Consider the following 17,633-nt stretch of genomic DNA (forward strand, 5'->3'; position numbering starts at 1 on the left):
GTCATAAGTCCCTGGGTGTGTTTATTAGCTACCGTATTTATTTGTGCTTTATTTGTTGGAAGCTGGTTTTGACTTTTGCTTCAGTTTCCCCGTTGAATTGACCTTTTCAGTTTGCTTTTGAAACTCTTATGGACTTACAGTTGGGGTGTGAATATACTTCAGGTCTCTTGACTTCCCTGAAAATTAAAAGAAAATAGTGCATTCATCACACTGCAGTACATCTATCACGACTCCGAAAAAACCAGCTTTGAAATTATAACTATCAAATGTTAGGATATAGTTCTTCCACTTAAATACTTGATAAAAAGCTGCATTTAAAAAATGTGCATAGACCAAAACCTGTGACTTTTGGCATTTTACAGCTGAAACTGGGACAGTTCCTTCTTTTCTTATATGGTCAGTGCTGTGCCCATCAATATAGTATATTATTTTTCATTTCCCTTTAGCTTGCCTTGCAGTTTTACAAGTCCTGTTGCATATCTGTGCACCAGGTCTTATCAAAAGGAGCACAGGCGCTTTATCTAAACTGAGTTTTGCTATTTATGCTTTACCAGCTCTCCTTTTTTTGCTTTCTCCTTCCTCCTCCCAGCCAGGGTAGTTACCTGTGTGTAATTGGCTTTTCAAACTTCAGTGTGGGTACTTAGTATCAGGATTCTCTGCTATTTTGGAGAGCTCGAATGAAAGCCAAGGTACAAACAAAACGGCAAGGAAAACAAAATGACAGTTCCTCTGCTGAAGAAGGTAATGGATTGCTCATCATCAGTTTGTATACTGATTTTTAAACAATAATCCAAAATGCATAATTCAGAGCTAACCAATGTGCCTCACTAAATGTCCTAATGGCGATCTAAGCATAGTTTTGGGGAAAATAACATTTTTTTGGAAAATAGAAGTTCTGTCTCACCGCTGAATTTTCTATTTGCAGTCTAATAATGATGTAGGTAATGTTTGCATTACAACTGGTTACTGATCTTTGTTTCTGAAAATTTGTTGAGCTTTTTTCTCTCTGGGTTGCCAGAAGGTTGCAACAGAAAGCTTGTCTTTTCATATTCACTTTTCATTTCTTAACTCAGTGCTGCCCATCTTCAAACTGTGGTCATCATATCCTTTCCTCTTAGCAACTTGTAATGGTATTTGTCATCTTTCTCCTTTGTCTCCATGAATGCCATGAAAAGGATTATTTTGGTTCTCTAAAATTTTAATAATCTTAATTTTTTTTTTTCTTAATCAAAATTGGATTCAGCTATTCAAGCCCTTCTGTTGCAGATAATTTTTACCACAGATCATTTCTAAGAAGAAAAATGAAGGTCTAAGTTAATGTAAATTGACAAGTTGCAGGGCATTTTTTTCCTCGGGTCCTAAAGAAGATGCCTGAAGACAAACAGTCTGGCCTATAGGGTATGCTGCAGAAGAGATGTTCATCCAGATAGCTGCATTAGTTGCCTGTGCTTGTAATATTTTTGGCAGTCATGACAAGAATGGGTAGAGAAATCAGCGCTAACATCTTTAGCCATATATACTGCTCCAACCCAAGTGCTTTGCCATGAACCACATTTGTTTTTAGCAGAATGAGTTTCTTACACAGTGTGTGCTCTGATTAGTTATTCTAACTATTTCCTGGCATATTGTGCCTTGATACGAGCGTTGGACATGGTGTATTTTTCTGGTTTCTCTGAAGTCATATTCAGATAATAAAAATGCAAAGTGGAGGGGAAATGCTTGTAGCTCATACCTAGCAGGTCTATACATAAGGGTTTTTTTGTTTCCTTAGCCTAAGAAGTTTTTTTTTTGTAAAATAAAGCAAAATTAAATTTTTTAATTAATTTTGACTTGGATTCTTCTTAACAATATTAGAGTAGTATGAGAAGCCAAAATTACTGAAGCAAAAGCTTGACCAGCAGAAGAATTGCTTGCAAGCAGTTATGCATATGACACAAAGATCATGTTTTCCCAAAGACTGTGTCTGGCTCTGCTGTTGAATTTCTCCTGGAGACAACCGTGTGCATAAAGTGGTGTGAGCAGTATGGAATGATGTGTGACTGGCAAGTGGTAGTGATGCCACTGATTTTTTTCTTTTGGGACATCTTGAGGAAAATATTCCTGTCCAGTAACTGGAGGATGTTTTCAATCTGTCAGCCAAAAGCATTAGTTTGCATTTCCTTTTTTTTTTTAATCTATTTTTTTTCTTAGGAATATGGAATTGCAGGTTTCTGTAAGTCTGTTTGTTCAAAGAATTGATTCAGATCTTGAACAGACTTGAATTTCAGGCAGCTGTGGGATCTTCTCTAGCTTTATCTGGCAGACTGCTCCCTGGCCTCTTTAACTCTGCTCAGGGTTACCAACTGCTGCGGTGGGAGGCTGCAAGAGGTGGCATAGAGCCAACAATCCCATTCCAGTCATGGCAACAGATGTTGTGCATTTCTGAGTCCCTCAGACTGGGTGGTTCCTTCATGGTATCTTTGAAATTGGTTCACTGCACTGCTATGATTTAGATGTACAGAATGAGTTTTTTATTGGAGACTTTTGGGTTTATTTTCTTTTTTCTTAGTTTTTGAATGGTCTCTGAGACAATGAGAAACTTACTTGTCTGTTGTCCCCAGAATATTCTAGGTACTGTGATTTTTCTGTGATAGTATCTTAGATCAGCAGAGATGTCTTTCCTGTAGAATAGACAGTACTTCTAGATATACTTCTGTGCTACACCTTTTTACCTTCCTCTTCACTTCTTCCTTCCTCCCTTCATGGATCCAGTCAGTTCAAATATGTATCTGTAGTACTTGAATTTGGATGTTGGTGTTGATGGTTATCTCCTGAGTCCCAGGGATGACCTGAAGTCTTACATGCCTTGATCTGCTCCTACCAGAAGCTGGGGGGAGAGTCACACAGAGAACCTTGGATGAGGACATGGTTTCATCTTCTAAGCCAGCCTCCATCTGGATGATGCCAAGCTAATAGCTTTGTGCCATACCTACAGTGAGGTGGACAGAAGGAAATAAGCTTTTTTTTTTTTTTTAAATGAATAGAAGCTTCTAAAAATGGAAATTTTGGCCTAGAGGGCTAGGTCTGGAAAGAAATGGGAGGGGGATCCCTGCAATGAATACTGTTTGGAGATGGTTCTGGCTACCCTTTGAAGCTGAATCTCAGTAGCACATAGATAGGATGCACACGTTACTTTAGTGCACTCTCTTTTTCTTAAGAAGTTTACATAAACTTAGCAATTACATGAGCTTTCAGATATGCTATCTGAACAAGATCTGTGTCATCGCAATCTAATTTGTATTGAGAGATAAGACTTGTCTTTGCTAACTATGAACAATGGCTGAGACAGCTCCTGAAATATTTTGAATGTGCTCTCTATCTTTTCAATCACTGCTTGAGAATTCAGTTGAAAGCCAGTGCATAAAGGTATCTGATAGAACATTATGTTGTGCTGTTTATTCTGTATTAGGGCTTTTCAGTACTGCAGCTGAAAATAGAATTGATGCATATTGAGCTACATTAAAACAAACTTGTGGTTGAGGGCTTTTAGGGGAAGAGAGAGGCTGGGCAGAGGGCATATAAGAGGACAGTTAAGAACTGAGTTGATAAACTGATAGTGGTTAAATAATGACAGAATACTGAGCAATGTGCAGTAATAGAAATCACTGCTACACTTACAAAACTCCACAATATTACAAATAGAGAGATGAATTCTAGATTAAATGTATTTGCAATGAGTATTTGCAAATAAAAAAAAACCCAGAGAACTTTCTGTACAGTTCATAATATGAGATGGCATTTGTATCTAAGGAGCAATAAAAAACCTCAACCCAACAGTTCAAACAAAAGGTTTGTGAGAAAGGAAGATCATGAAGTGACTGAAGAACAACTTAGTTTTACCAAAACCAGAGCATATAAAGAAGCGTATGAAACGCAGTCCTTAAAGAACTGCAAACTCTTACCTGGGAGGCTTAATAATAACTCTAATTTTCATCTCTGTGATGTATATGTTACCTTTTGGTGGCATAAAGCAGTGAATAACTCAAAACAAATTAGGCTTCTGACTGTTATGTTGTTGTTCGTGGACATTTTCTTTGTAATACAGAGTGCAAAATAAAAATGTCCACATCTTTTATTACAGTTTGGGTGCACTTTAGGCGTTTGAAATCTGTCCCATCCAGGTGCACACAAAATCCGGATTTCAGGAAGAGAAAGGATTGGGTAAAGCAAGCTGGACCTAGAGCCCTCTCTGCTGGATGGCTGGGAAACAACATTTCAAACAGGAAAAAAATAAGAATTCTGATGTAGAAAAGAAAATCTGTGAGGCTAGTGCAAGAAATCTAGACATAAACGACAAAAATTATGTAGTTGAGCTCTTCCTGTTATAAGCAGATGAAAGAACATACATTTATTGCATAAAATTGCCTTCTTTTATTGAATCATCAGGAAATCTTTTTTACTGATAACTCTTTTCTTTTGAGCTTGTATTGTATCTGAGGGCTAAAAAGGAACTAACATTCCCTCTTACAAATTAGAAAAAATCATTGTATCTGTGCCAAAGAAGAGTATGCAAGTAAAGAATTTTAAAACCACGTATAGCATAGGAGGGGCAGATGGGTGTGGTATTTTTGTAGTGATGCCCAAAAGAAATTAACACTTACTGTAGAAGCTGTAGCAAGATGTGGAAAATATGCTATCCCAAGACAAAGTACCTTTTTAAAAGGGCACTTGGCAAGATGTATCAGCTTTTCATGTGACTGTTTGAAATATATTTTCCAGTAAGAGGGGAAACCCTATCGTAGTAATTCAAGTTCCTATCTTATTCCTGAGGTGAAGGCAAACACAGGCTTTTGAATATTTTTCTTTCAGAAAATTTGACTGAGACTGGGGAAAAGAGAGATGCAGATAAGTGAATTGCCTCTTTATTGCCAGCACTAAGAAATCCACTGAAGCTATGCAGTTCCCTAAGGCCCATCCATTTGGAACTGATGCTGAAGTGTGTGTGTGTGTGTGTGAGAGCACACATGCACAGCTTTTACGTGGTTTTTTTTTTTTTTAAGTCAGAGAAAGTTTACTGGATATGAGAGGGGTCAACACTGAATATACTTGTGGGAAATGTCGACTCTCCCTTCTTCCATGGTCTTTCAAATGTGGTAGCAGCTGAAGACACTCATGACATATCTGGACACAGAAAATTCATGTAGAGACGGGAGAAAACAGGGTTTGTGTATACTTTCTGGGAAACCATTGGAATCTGTGTGCATGGAAAACAGTTATTGACCTTTATTAAACTTGGTTTATGTGTGGGAGAAGCATGTTCTGGAAATGTTTGATGTTTGGTAAAGCATTCGTAATGAAATTTCTTTTTCTTATTTTATTTGTCTACTTTTTTTCAAACAACAGTAATATAAGCATTTTAAAATTGTTTAGATTAAAAATACCTTAAGAAGTATAGCTTAGTAAGAGACAGGAAGATTTTGATAGTATGTTTTTCTTGCTTGAAAGTAAGACCTGTGAGGTGAGTGTTCTTTGGGGAAAGGGAGGTAAAAGTAGGGAGAAGCCTGTCCAGTTAAGCAGACTGACTGCTACGAATTTATCATGTATCACCCAATAGGTGTGCAAAAGGCAGTAATGGCATTGGGTAAAGGACTGTGAATTTGTTCTCTTCAAAAGGCAAGAGCAGTTCAAATGTAGGATGATCTGCCAGTACTGCTTCTGATGTGGAAGCAGTGCAGGCGTGATGCCAAAGGAGGGCCGAACATGTCTGAGGAGCCACCAACCAGTGGGTATAATGTGAAACAAATAGATGGAGATTTCATAGGTCATTTATGGAAGAAACTCCTCTGACATTCCTTTTTATCCTCTAAAACTGTCAAATGTCTGATTGTGTCCATCAGTCCTGCCTGGCTGTAGTTACTATCACAAAGTAAAGCTTCAGTAGTCAGAGTACTTGGTACTACCGTGCTAAACCCATGGTAATATTTCTGCTGTTAAGGCATCCTCTTTCTTACAATAGCTTGCATAATTTCTGAAGATCTGTTGGACCAGACAGACCTCGTTAGAGCAGCTATTTAGCAGTCTCTGCCAGTCCACAAGTTGGATTTATGTATTAAGCATTCTCTGACTGTTCATGTAACATACTAAATACTTTTAAATGTCTTTTCTGGATGTAATAAGGAAATTCAGTAATTCTGTACAGACTTTTCTTACTGTAACTGAATGTGAATTTGAAAAACAGACTAAGTTTGCATCGAACTCACTATCACCGTGTTTCTGTTGACTGACTTCATTAGGCTCTTTGACTATAAAATGATACCGATGACTTTATTGTACCACAGAGTTGTGTTAAAAATTTGTATGAAAATCTGAGATATCTTGAAAAATTTCCAACTATTAAAAGCAAAATTTTTACACTGAAGATGAAAATGCTTTGTGTTTAGAAGATAGCCAGAAAAATGACTGACTGAGAATATACTGCTGCTCTCTTCAGCTGTAACTTAATAATTTTGCAGGTAACAGTTTTGCAGTGTCAGAATACCTTAACTCATTCTTTGCTGGGATGAAGTTTTGTACTATACAGGCCTGTTCTCTTATGACTCAATAAAAACTTTTTCCAAAATCATTGCATAATTAATTATGTTTAATATTAAATATTTTTTCTGATGCTGACTTTACCTGTGCTATATTTTGCTGCAGTATTTTATTAAAAGGGTTATGTCATATATAAGTATATCTGGTTTTTATTTTTCTTTTCAGGGCATGGCTTTTACCTTGGAGGAGAGGCAGCAGTTGAATATTCATGGATTATTGCCACCTTGTTTTCTCGGTCAAGATGCCCAGGTTTATAGTATTCTTCAGAATTTTGAAAGGCTGACATGTGACCTAGACAGGTAAAGTATGGCTATGAAACTTTATCCTATTTATCAAACCATAAGTCCCTTATATTTTTCAGTGGTACTACAGATGAAATTTTGTGGTTTTTTTTCTGAGCAATGGTGGTTGATGATTTAGAATCATTAAGCTAACTTTATACTTGTGCTAAAATGCTTTCTTCCAAAAATCAGCCTCTAAACTGTAATATTCCAGTGCTGTTCATATGAACTTACTATTTTCAATAACCAAATGATACGAAATTGTATTGTGGGAATACTTTGCAGAAAACTTGCTCTATTGTGTTAAAAGAAAGAAAAGAAAAATCTCTCTTGAGAGTTGGGGAGGGAAGGAGCATTTTTAACTTAATCCACATACAATGGAGACAAATAATACAAAGTAAAAGTACATATAAATATGTTTACAAATAAATGTAAATAAAATGCAGACTTTTTCCCCTAAATCTGTCCCTGTTAATGTCTGTATATGATTAATTAAAAACTCAACGTCATTATTTTCCACCTATGAGTCTTCTATTGCATTTTCTCTTTTCCAAATAAATTGTTGGGTAAGGAAGACATTTGTTTCCTGCTCCTGTGACCAGACACTTCTAAAATAGAAGTGCAAACATTATATTGCATCCATGTGTCTCGAGCATTAGACTGTAGCTCATCGTTTTATACCATAAAGCCAGTTTGTCGTGTAATGCCTTTTTGAGTATGAAAGTGACGTTGTACTGTGCAGCTTTGCACAGTATGCTATTTTTGTAAGTAGAGTTTTAGTGATGTACTTCAGGTGAGAAAACTAGTCGGCCTTTGGTTCATAGAAATAACTTTTTTTTTCTCACTAATAATATGATCACTAGTCAAAATATTTCAATTAAGAATTCAATAATTAAAATCATAAAACATCTAAAAGCTGTACTTATTTCCCAGTCTTATTCTGTGGCTTGTGGCACTGGTATTTTCTCTACCAAAATTTTTGGTCCAGGTATTTGTATCTTCTCCTTCCCATTTTGTATGAATAAACAGTGTGGCTCCATTTATAATCCTGGATAAACTGGGCTGGAGTCTCCATCCTTGGAGATATTAAAAACCTGATTGAATGTGGTCCTGGACAACCTGCTCTAGTTGACTCTGCTTTGAGTAAGGGATTGGATGAGGGGTCTCCAGAGGTTCCTTCTGACGTCAGCTAGGCTATAATTTCATAACACAGATCTATAACAATTAAGAAATAAGCTTTCAGAGGTAATCTTGGAATAATACGAATTTGGGTAAATTATCAGGCTGGCCCATAAGCATTTATAATTTTATAAATCCACACCTCCTTTCCCTCCAAATGAAATTGTTTCTATAAGAAATCATATGTACATTTTGTACAAACAGTCAGCAGGCCTAGATTGAGTATTCACATCATGCTATGCTTTGGTAAAGATATATTTTCCTCTTATGTTAATAGGGCACTATATTGCTGTGTTGTTTTGTCCAGTTTTTAGCAAAATAAATTTTTTTTTGAGTTACATTAAAGACCACTGATGGAAAGGCTTTGTAACATTTGCATGTATAAGATACTTCCTTTGGAGACTGTCAATGATGACATCTTGGGCTCCTTTGCAGAGATAAAAACCACTTGTGTGATGAGCGTGCCAAAACTTGCGCATGCAAAATGTGATTTTGCAGCTGTGTTTGAAATTGTCAGACCCTTGACTTGCATTGGAGTATGTCAGTAGAAACCCTGCTCTGAGAACACATGCATTACCATGTGTGGGAGCTCAGTCCTTCAAGGCAATAAGCAAACTCTGGTCTCCTGTACTTATACTCGTAGCATAGCACTTTAAAGGGAAGAGTGACTGTGATCCTGCCGCAGTTACTCCTCGAATACCTTTACTGATGGAGAATACTAGAAAACATTGACTATGTAAAGTGCTCCTTTTACAGGCAGGTGCTCAAGAACAGCCTTGCATAAGAGCTTGCATCTGTTGCTTTCTACTGAATGTAAATCTACTAATTCTAAAAAAAAAAACCCACATTTCCTCCAGTATGCATCTGGCATAGTCTTTGCTTCCATAGGAACAAGGATTGAAAAGAGATAAAGGGAAGCTGTTTTTTTTTTGTCCTAGAGCATGGGTTTGATAGTAGGTGTATAGCTGTGTGTTTTATGTCCAAATACAAAAGATTAAGCACAAGCATTTGAATACTGCAGAGGTGGAAGCTGTTAAGTACCTTAGACAAAAAGGTATTGTCTGATGAAACGTTAATGCTGTGTATCGCAGCATCTGACACTGGAAGAATTGTAGCTTGCCTTGGTTTTGACTGGCAAGAGTGTGTGTGTAAATTCATAATGCTAAGCTGATAGTACCATGGCATGACATGTTTTGGCACAGACGGAAGTCTTTTGCTGACTTGCAGCATGGAATTGCTGTATTCTGAAATACCAAGACTTCATACACAAAATAAATGTGAAACAGCAGCAAATACATTGCCTGGTATGCTTGGCAAAAAGCAAGCCAATAACAGGAAATAATTCTGTTCCTCTAACTTAATTTGGAAAAGCTGCAATGGGTTCTGCAAGTAATTGAATTTTCTTTTTTTTCTTTCCCCTGTATGGTCTAAGTTGTCTTTCTTCTTACTCTATGTTGATTTTGGTCGATGAGAAACTTAACAAGAGCCTGCTTCAGTGTGTGCTCGCGGCCCAGAAAGCCAACCGTATCCTGGGCTGCATCAAAAGGAGCGTGACCAGCAGGTCAAAGGAGGTGATCTTGCCCCTCTACTCTCGTGAGACCTCACCTGGAGTGTTGTGTGCAGTTCTGGTGTCCTCAACATAAAAAGGACATGGAGCTGTTGGAACAAGTCCAGAGGAGGGCCATGAGGATGATCAGGGGACTGGAGCACCTCCTGTATGAAGATAGGCTGAGAAAGTTCGGGCTGTTCAGCCTGGAGAAGAGAAGGCTGCGTGGAGACCTCCTAGCAGCCTTCCAGTATCTGAAGGGGGCCTGTAGGGATGCTGGGGAGGGCCTCTTCATTAGGGACTATAGTGACAGGACAAGGGGTAACGGGTTAAAACTTAAACAGGGGAAGTTTAGATTGGATATAAGGAAGTTTTTTACTGTAAGGGTGGTGAGGCACTGGAATGGGTTGCCCAAGGAAGTTGTGAATGCTCCATCCCTGGCAGTGTTCAAGGCCAGGTTGGACGAAGCCTTGGGGGGCATGGTTTAGTGTGAAGTGTCCCTACCCATGGCAGGGGGATTGGAGCTAGACGATCTTAAGGTCCTTTCCAACCCTAACTATTCTATGATTCTATGCTTCTATGACACTGAAATTGTTACCCCTCACACAGCCAAATCTTCTGCCTAGTCTTTTCTTTCTTCAAAGAGTCACACTGATAAAATGTTACACTGGATGTGTGAGCATTAGGAGAGGTGCAATCAAATCACTTTTCCTGAGAATGCTGTTATTTTTTTTTTTCTTGAAGTTTTCTGTCTTTAATAACATTTCTGTATAGATAGTGATGATGCATAGTAATGGAGCTTAATTATCTTAGGTTAAAATTTAGGTTAATTATTATAGGTTAAAAATAATAGCATTTCCTCCCACTTTATTTGCTCTCATGTTTTGCAAGATAAGAGCAAATAAATCTTTTGTATTTTTTGTTGTTGTTGTCTTTTGTTGTTATGGTGTTTTTTTTTATTACTATTCCATTTTGTCTTGTAAAATGCATTGCCAGTGATGGTACAGCCAGTTATCCTAAGGAATTATCAGTAATTTTCTAATAGTTATATTGGTTTTCTTCTGGATTTTGATGATATTTGGTTTATATCCTTTTGTTGCTACTGTACTTCATTCCCTTTGTAATAGCAGACTAACAAGAAAATTTCTTAGGTGAATTAAAGGCAAGGTGGAGAAGTGACATACTGAAATTTGAATGCTTGGCATTCTCCTATCTCTTACTTGCCAGGCCTTGGTTTTTATCCTCTGAAACTATTCCCTGAAATTTCGTTCAGGACTCCTTGTCTGAGGACAGATAATATTCTTCTCCCTTTTTATAGCACAAATGATTGTTCTGAGTGTTTATTGCTTGTTTTCACTATGTTTTCAATTAAGTGTGGGGTTCTGTAAAAGATTCCATTAAATACTTTGTTTTAAAAATATCTTTTTTTTTTTCCTAACACAATGCTGAAAACCACTTCATGCTTTTAGTTGTGTAAATTACTTGCTAAAAGATGCATACTTGTTTAATGCATTATAACCAACACCACATTGAGTGTGAAGCATTTTTGGTTTTCCACTTACGAAAGAATTTTTGACAAAGTCAGTACCCCTGAGCAAGTTACTGTGCCAAGAAAGAAGTGGTATTTTATACCTGCCACTGAAAAGTAGCTTTCTGATCAAAATTATTCTTTTCTGGAAATGTTTTTCACTTTCTTATATTATTTCTTATGCTGATTTGGGTACAGCCAAGTATGTAATAGTTGAAGGTATAAACAGTATGCAGTTATTATTGTTGGATTTTCTTTAGCATATTCTAAATGTAGAAGTGGTATGATAAATGCAGATAAGAAAACAACCCCTCAATTTAATGCTATAGGACAGTAAAAACAAAATGGGGAATTTTGCCAAATAGCTTTTTGTTTTGAAGCCCTTGAGGATGCCTTTTGCTAAACCTTTAATTACTTCCGTAAAAGAAGCTGTGCCTGACCCATCCCTGGCAGTGTTCAAGGCCAGGTTTGATGGGGCTTTGAGCAACCGGGTCCAGTGGAAGGGGTCCCTGCCTTGTGGCAAAGGGTTGCAACTAGATGATCTTAAAGCCTCCTTCCAATCCAAACCATTCTATGATTATGATTTAAAATGCTCCAAGAATTCAAGGATATTGAATGATATGCTATATCGTAATGAAACACTGGAAAAATGAAAGGTTAGTAGGGAAATGCAATAACAGAAAACAAACTTTTGTATGTTTGTATATATTTGTAGCTGAAAACTACAAGTGCAGGATATAATTTAACCTTGGAGAACAGTAAAATGTGTATGATGGAAGGTAGCTCAGGATATCTTATGGTGATGGTGTTCAGACTACATCTTCAACTCTTTGGTTTCTAGATCTTTATCTGTTTAGGGTCTAAAGTACCCTTGGTGACACAAAGAGAGGGACACCATTTTGCCTTACTTCTGTCACTTCATTGCAGTACCGCTAAATGGACAGTATTAGCTTTGCTTATAGCAATTGCTAAAGGTTTATATAGCAGATCGTGAGAGAAATGCTTCCCTTATACAGGAATAAACAAGCTAAGTGTGAACAAAACAAATGCAGATTTACTAAGCTGTTCATTGTTAGACATTTACCTGAGTATATTTCTGTCTTCCCAAAGCATGAATTAGATTTTATTGATGCATATAATGCATAAGCATCCTGAATGAAAGTTCATGTAAATACTATTTAAGCACACAAACCTCCAGGCTTTTGGAATGAATGTGTTGTATACATTTCCTCAACGCTTGTGTAGTAAAATAATAGGAATATCAAACTTTTGGAGTGTAGTAGTAAATCATTGTAAATGAAAAAAAAAAAACAACCCACAACCCACCAACAAAATCACCCCCCCCCCCCCAAACAGCATATGTATGTTGTATGCATAAATTGTATGCATAAATTAAGTTGAAGTTTTTATGGAAGCTTTTTGATATAGAAGACTACTTAATTTCTTAAGTAATACTTAACCTTACTAAAACTAGTGAATAGAGAGGTGAGCTTTAGGATCATCGAATTCCTAAATATTAAGTGTTCACAAAGGGACTGGGGTCATACCTGTGTGAACTAATGTAACCTGAAGTCACTCATAGATTTGTATCATCCGTCATCCTCAGCATTGAAATATGGTTTCCTAGTTGGGATGTTGGAGCAGTAGTATATTTATTCAAGACTAAAGTGATGGTAGTCAAAAGTAGATCAAGCTAAGCATGAACTCTTTTCACTCTTGTTTCTCTGATTATTTTTTTTTCCTTATTGGTTTTCTTTTTAAATATAGAAATTCTTCAAATGCCGTCAAAACTTGATTTTCATTAAGAGATAAAATATTTCAGATTTCATTACTAACATAGACTTAAGGGATGAAAGGCTGTATGTGTATGCTTTGTTTTTAAAAGCTTTTTCTGCAGTACTCAGGTAGACATTTGAGGTATTTATTTGAGGTATTAGTCTGGATTTAAGAGAAATTTCTGTCAAGGCAAGAGCAGCAAAAGCTAACATTTTTAGTTTCGTTTTTGGGGGCAAGAAAGTAAGCTTGTTTAAGTTTTACTTAGTGGTGGTCTTATTTCAAGTGGAACAACTGATCTGAATGGATTAGGTTCTGACAGGCCAAATACTCAATTGCAGCATAATGTTTTATACCTTAGAGGGATTATCTTCCTTTATATGTAGTGTTTGTCAACTTTGTGATGTTTTCAGCTTCTCTCTGTCTCAACCAGTTTGTTATCTTTTGTGTCTGAACCATTTTGTGCTAGTAAGACAAGGAAGAGTTCAAATACTCTTAACAAGAAAGAAGCTGTTATAGAACGAACATAGCTTCAGTTGATTATCTAAACACCTATGTATTTTGGAGTTTACGTTATATGTTCACTTGATGTCTAATTATATATAACTCTCCACAGATACATTCTACTAATGAGTCTTCAGGATCGAAATGAAAAGCTTTTCTATAAAGTGCTGACTTCTGATATTGAAAGGTTCATGCCTATTGTTTATACTCCCACCGTGGGACTGGCTTGCCAGCAATACGGTTTAGCATTTCGGAGGCCAAGGTAAGTAAGTGTATACTTCAAATAAAAGTAATTGTATCTTATTTTCCACTTGGCAGATTTCTGTAAGGGTTTTCTAACATAGCTGAATGTAAGACGAAACTGAAATGATAATTAAAATTATGCTTTTGATGTCCATTAAATAATAATTTGTATTGCATTAAGAGGGCAAATAGTTGTTTTAGTTGTATTAAAACATGGGTACATTTTTATCTTGTTAACGTTTTTGGAATCCTAGTTGCATGTTACAAGACTAGAGAAGAACGGATCTTTAGTCTTAGAATAATTTACTTGCAGACATCTTGAAAATAATCAGCATCATCAAAGTGTCCTTCTCATTGCTTAGAAATGTATTGTTTCATAGGTTGGTTGCTGGAATTCTTTTATTCTGTATACAATATCTGTATTTATAGAGTGATGAGGAAGTAGTATGAAAGAAGGATATGTTTCTCTGCACCTTTGAACATCAGCTCACAGAGCATGAGATTTACGATGGTTACTGTTAGAGAACCTTGTGTGTACCAGTGCCTTCAAGTGCAAACTGGAACAACGCTTTGGAATCTTCTGTACGATTTTCTGGCAAAAGAAGAGATAAATGGGCTGTATGTGCATAGCTCTGTTAACAGACACGGGTTTTTACAGTCAAGGCATTGATGGAAAATAAGAAGCTTGCAAGATGAAAGGGAACAAATGACTGCTCACAAATCTTCAGCAGGAGGTATTTGAGGGAGAAGACTTATGGCTTCAGGGTTTTGTTGTTATTAATGTAAAAATCATTTTGGCCTTGTGACTGACAGAATGAGTCAGGACCATCTGGCCAACTGCAGAAAACAAGAATTCCCACTTCTATGCACATTAAAAAGTTCAAAAAGACCTCAAGAATGCTTACTTAAACCTGTTTAACAATCTGGCTTTCAGGTGCCTCTCCTAGCCAGAGAATTCATCTCCTCCCCCCCACCTCTCCCCTCCCTCAGTATTGAACACCACAGTAATTTTATCGCCCTTGAAGGAAGTGCTAAAATGGAAATTAAGTCTTTGCTTAAGCTGGTCTCATTGCCCCTTGTTTTTGATATCCAGTGCTGTATAAGATATTGCACAAGGACTACCTCTGCACATGCATGTACTTCTCACTTTCCCCCCAGACCTGTGGAAAAAAAAACACACCCCAGTTAAATTAGGCAACAGTTCAGCTGTCAGTCTGTGACTGTTGAGACACAGCTTGCAAAGGCAACTGAAACAATTCACCAGCTCCCGTTAGAGTTTTCAGACTCCTGATCCTCATTCTTCAGTCTGAACCTTAGCACACTCTAGACATGGGGAAAAAAATGATTGGTGAGTTAGGGACAGGGAGAGGGAGCACTTCAACTTTTTGTCTTCTTTTTTCTTTTATTATTATTTGGTGGAATTTTTATCTGCAGAGGACTTAGAAAAATGCCTTATTTTTTCTCCTCTAGATATTAAGACTGAAGTCCTAGTTTGCATAGCTCTGTCACTAATAAATTTATCTATATAGTTAACTTGAAACAAATTACACTATAGCATCCAGTTAACATATATATTGGGAAACAAGGAATTCTGAATTATCTCATGCAACTAAGCCACTCTTTATCATCTCCTGTAATGACAACTGAGTAGACTTTAAAACTTTGTGAATTTGTTTGAATCATTAATATATGTCATCACAAGCTTACACTTTATTTTCCTTTTAGTTTTAGATATGATATAAAAAACTTTCAAAAGCAAGGCATAATAGCAGTAATGCATACATTGTGCAGACTTTGGAATAGCAAGCTGAACTCTCTCAAGTCAGCAAATGACTGCAAAATAAAACTACCAGTGCATATAACAGTGCATGTTCCCTGTGGATTTTCCTTCGTTCTACTTTAAAAATCTTGTTATTCTGGCACACAGGTAGCGGAATTCTGATGAAATATTTAGCTATTCTGAGCAGTGACAGTGATGATCCAAGTGCTCATTGAGCATCCTTATATTTGTATGTTCTTGAAAGTATGGTTTTATTTACCAGTATTGGAATGAAGACTGATTTTTTTTCTCCCCAAAAAGTATTCATTTCCTTATAGAAAATGAGCAAATTCAAGGTAGATTATACTACTGAGATGATTTCTGTCCTTTATCATTCAAGTTAAAAATTACATAGCTTTATAGGACATCCCATAATTTAATATTTAATAGTGTTTTTCACTGCAGTTGTGCTGCTAATTAATGAATGACATTTTAAACAATATTAAATCATGTTTTAACTGATATGTCTCTTGGTATTCAGTTGTATTCTTGAGCTACTGAAGTCAGCCTTGGCTATATTCATCAGTCTCCTGCTTCCCCAACTACATGTGTGCTTTCTGTGCGTGACTGTCTGGAGAGATGTACAAGATATTTATAGAAGTCTGGTTTTATTTCTAGTCCTGCTGAATTGCCTCACTACTTTCAAATACGTGCTTTTAATGACACATTGAAGTAAACATGGCTGAAAAACGTGTACAGTCTTCTGTCTAATGAGGATCTCATATATATATATATATTTTTACTTACGAGCAAAATGTCATCTGCCAAGTCAGATGCTTATTCCTCCCTGTAAAGTTCCCAACTGTTATGTTCATGTTATCTCACTACCTCCTCTCATTTTTGTCCACCACCCAGCTGATGCCAGTGTTTATCAGAGGTGTTGGAGGAAAGGACTGAAAAGAATTTTCTTTTTGACAGACACTTTGCTGCTTAGGAAATACCTCTCCTTTGTGATCTTCCACTGTGATCTATTACAGAGATCTGTTTTTTTCTAAGAAAAACTTTTTTTAAATTATTCCAAAATCAACTGTGCAAAGCGATCAATTTCATTTGGTTTGAAATTATATTCTAGACTGACTCATTTAGTATTAAGCATTATATATTAGCATCCCTCATAAACAGCATCCTCTGTGGATTGTACTCACAGAGAATTTAACATACAGAAGGAGGAGTAAAAGATAAACTCTTGTTCAATCTATACATTCTCATGTTTTTTATTAATTCATTTTTTCAGTTACAGTTCATGAGAGAGAATTGTAGTTGTTCATCAGTAAGAACTGTGTATCTGTTTTATGCTGACTCATATCTAAATGCTGTCTTTACTGATGTGAATTTTTTCTTTCAGAATGTTTTTTATTTCAAAATATTTTTCTTACTGTTTCTTCTTACAGCTCAGGAAACATTTGATATTTCATAGTTTAGATATCTTATTAGAAACAGACTCGTTTGCATAGGCAAATAAGTTAATTACCAAAGTGCTACAGCTTATATTTATCACACTAGAAGCTGCAAGGCAATATCTTCCTATGCAGTTTAAATGTGCAAGGGTTTGTTTTTTCTATTAGTTTTATTTATGTTCTGAAGTGAGTTTCAAGCCTCTGGCTCACAAGTTATGTCTTCAGGCAAGGAATAATGGAAATTAATTTAGGGCTTACAAAATAGGTGTCTCATGGGATCATTAAATGAGATCATCTTCTGCAACTCTCTTACATCTTCTGAGAAGATTATAGAGGCTCACATGATGTGGTTACAGTTATAGAAGGACACAGTGGCTCAGGCAAGATGTTTTTCATCCTGAAGCAGTATTTTGCAATTATAGAATAAACATTCATGGCTGACCAGCTGAACATCTGATTAAGAAACATTTCTCAAGAGAGCCAGCTGCAAAGTAATCTGACTCACTGGTTTGAAGCTTGCCTGGGTAATTGACATTTGTTTGTAAAATTGAAACTCAACTCAAGATTGCGTGTACTTGCTCATTCAGCTTAAAAATTCAGCATATTTAAGCTGAATATTCAGCGTAAAATGCACCAGTTTTCATGAATGAGTGTTCTTCTAGAATTAAACAGTACAGATCTGATAACATACCTGTAACGTGCACCTGCCTACACCACATAGTTCCAGAAACATAATTTAGAAGACCAGTATCACTAGTCTTCCTCACAACCTTTGAGGAGGATGAGAGAAGAA

At 36.5% G+C, this 17,633-nt stretch overlaps 1 protein-coding gene across 1 annotated transcript in view; it reads left to right on the plus strand.

Annotated features, from left to right (window-relative positions):
• Positions 1-17,633, plus strand: part of ME1 (malic enzyme 1) — a 169,624-nt gene that overhangs the window by 33,486 nt on the left and 118,505 nt on the right. The window contains exons 2-3 of the mRNA XM_057412437.1: positions 6,736-6,869; positions 13,494-13,643. Coding sequence (XP_057268420.1) covers positions 6,736-6,869; positions 13,494-13,643 — 284 coding nt within the window. The remainder of the gene's footprint in view (positions 1-6,735; positions 6,870-13,493; positions 13,644-17,633) is intronic.

The sequence above is a fragment of the Pezoporus wallicus genome, unplaced genomic scaffold (genome assembly GCF_028554395.1).
Source record: "Pezoporus wallicus isolate ANWC-B61680 ecotype Strahan unplaced genomic scaffold, APGP_CSIRO_Pwel_v1 contig_4788, whole genome shotgun sequence".
Taxonomy (NCBI): domain Eukaryota; kingdom Metazoa; phylum Chordata; class Aves; order Psittaciformes; family Psittacidae; genus Pezoporus; species Pezoporus wallicus.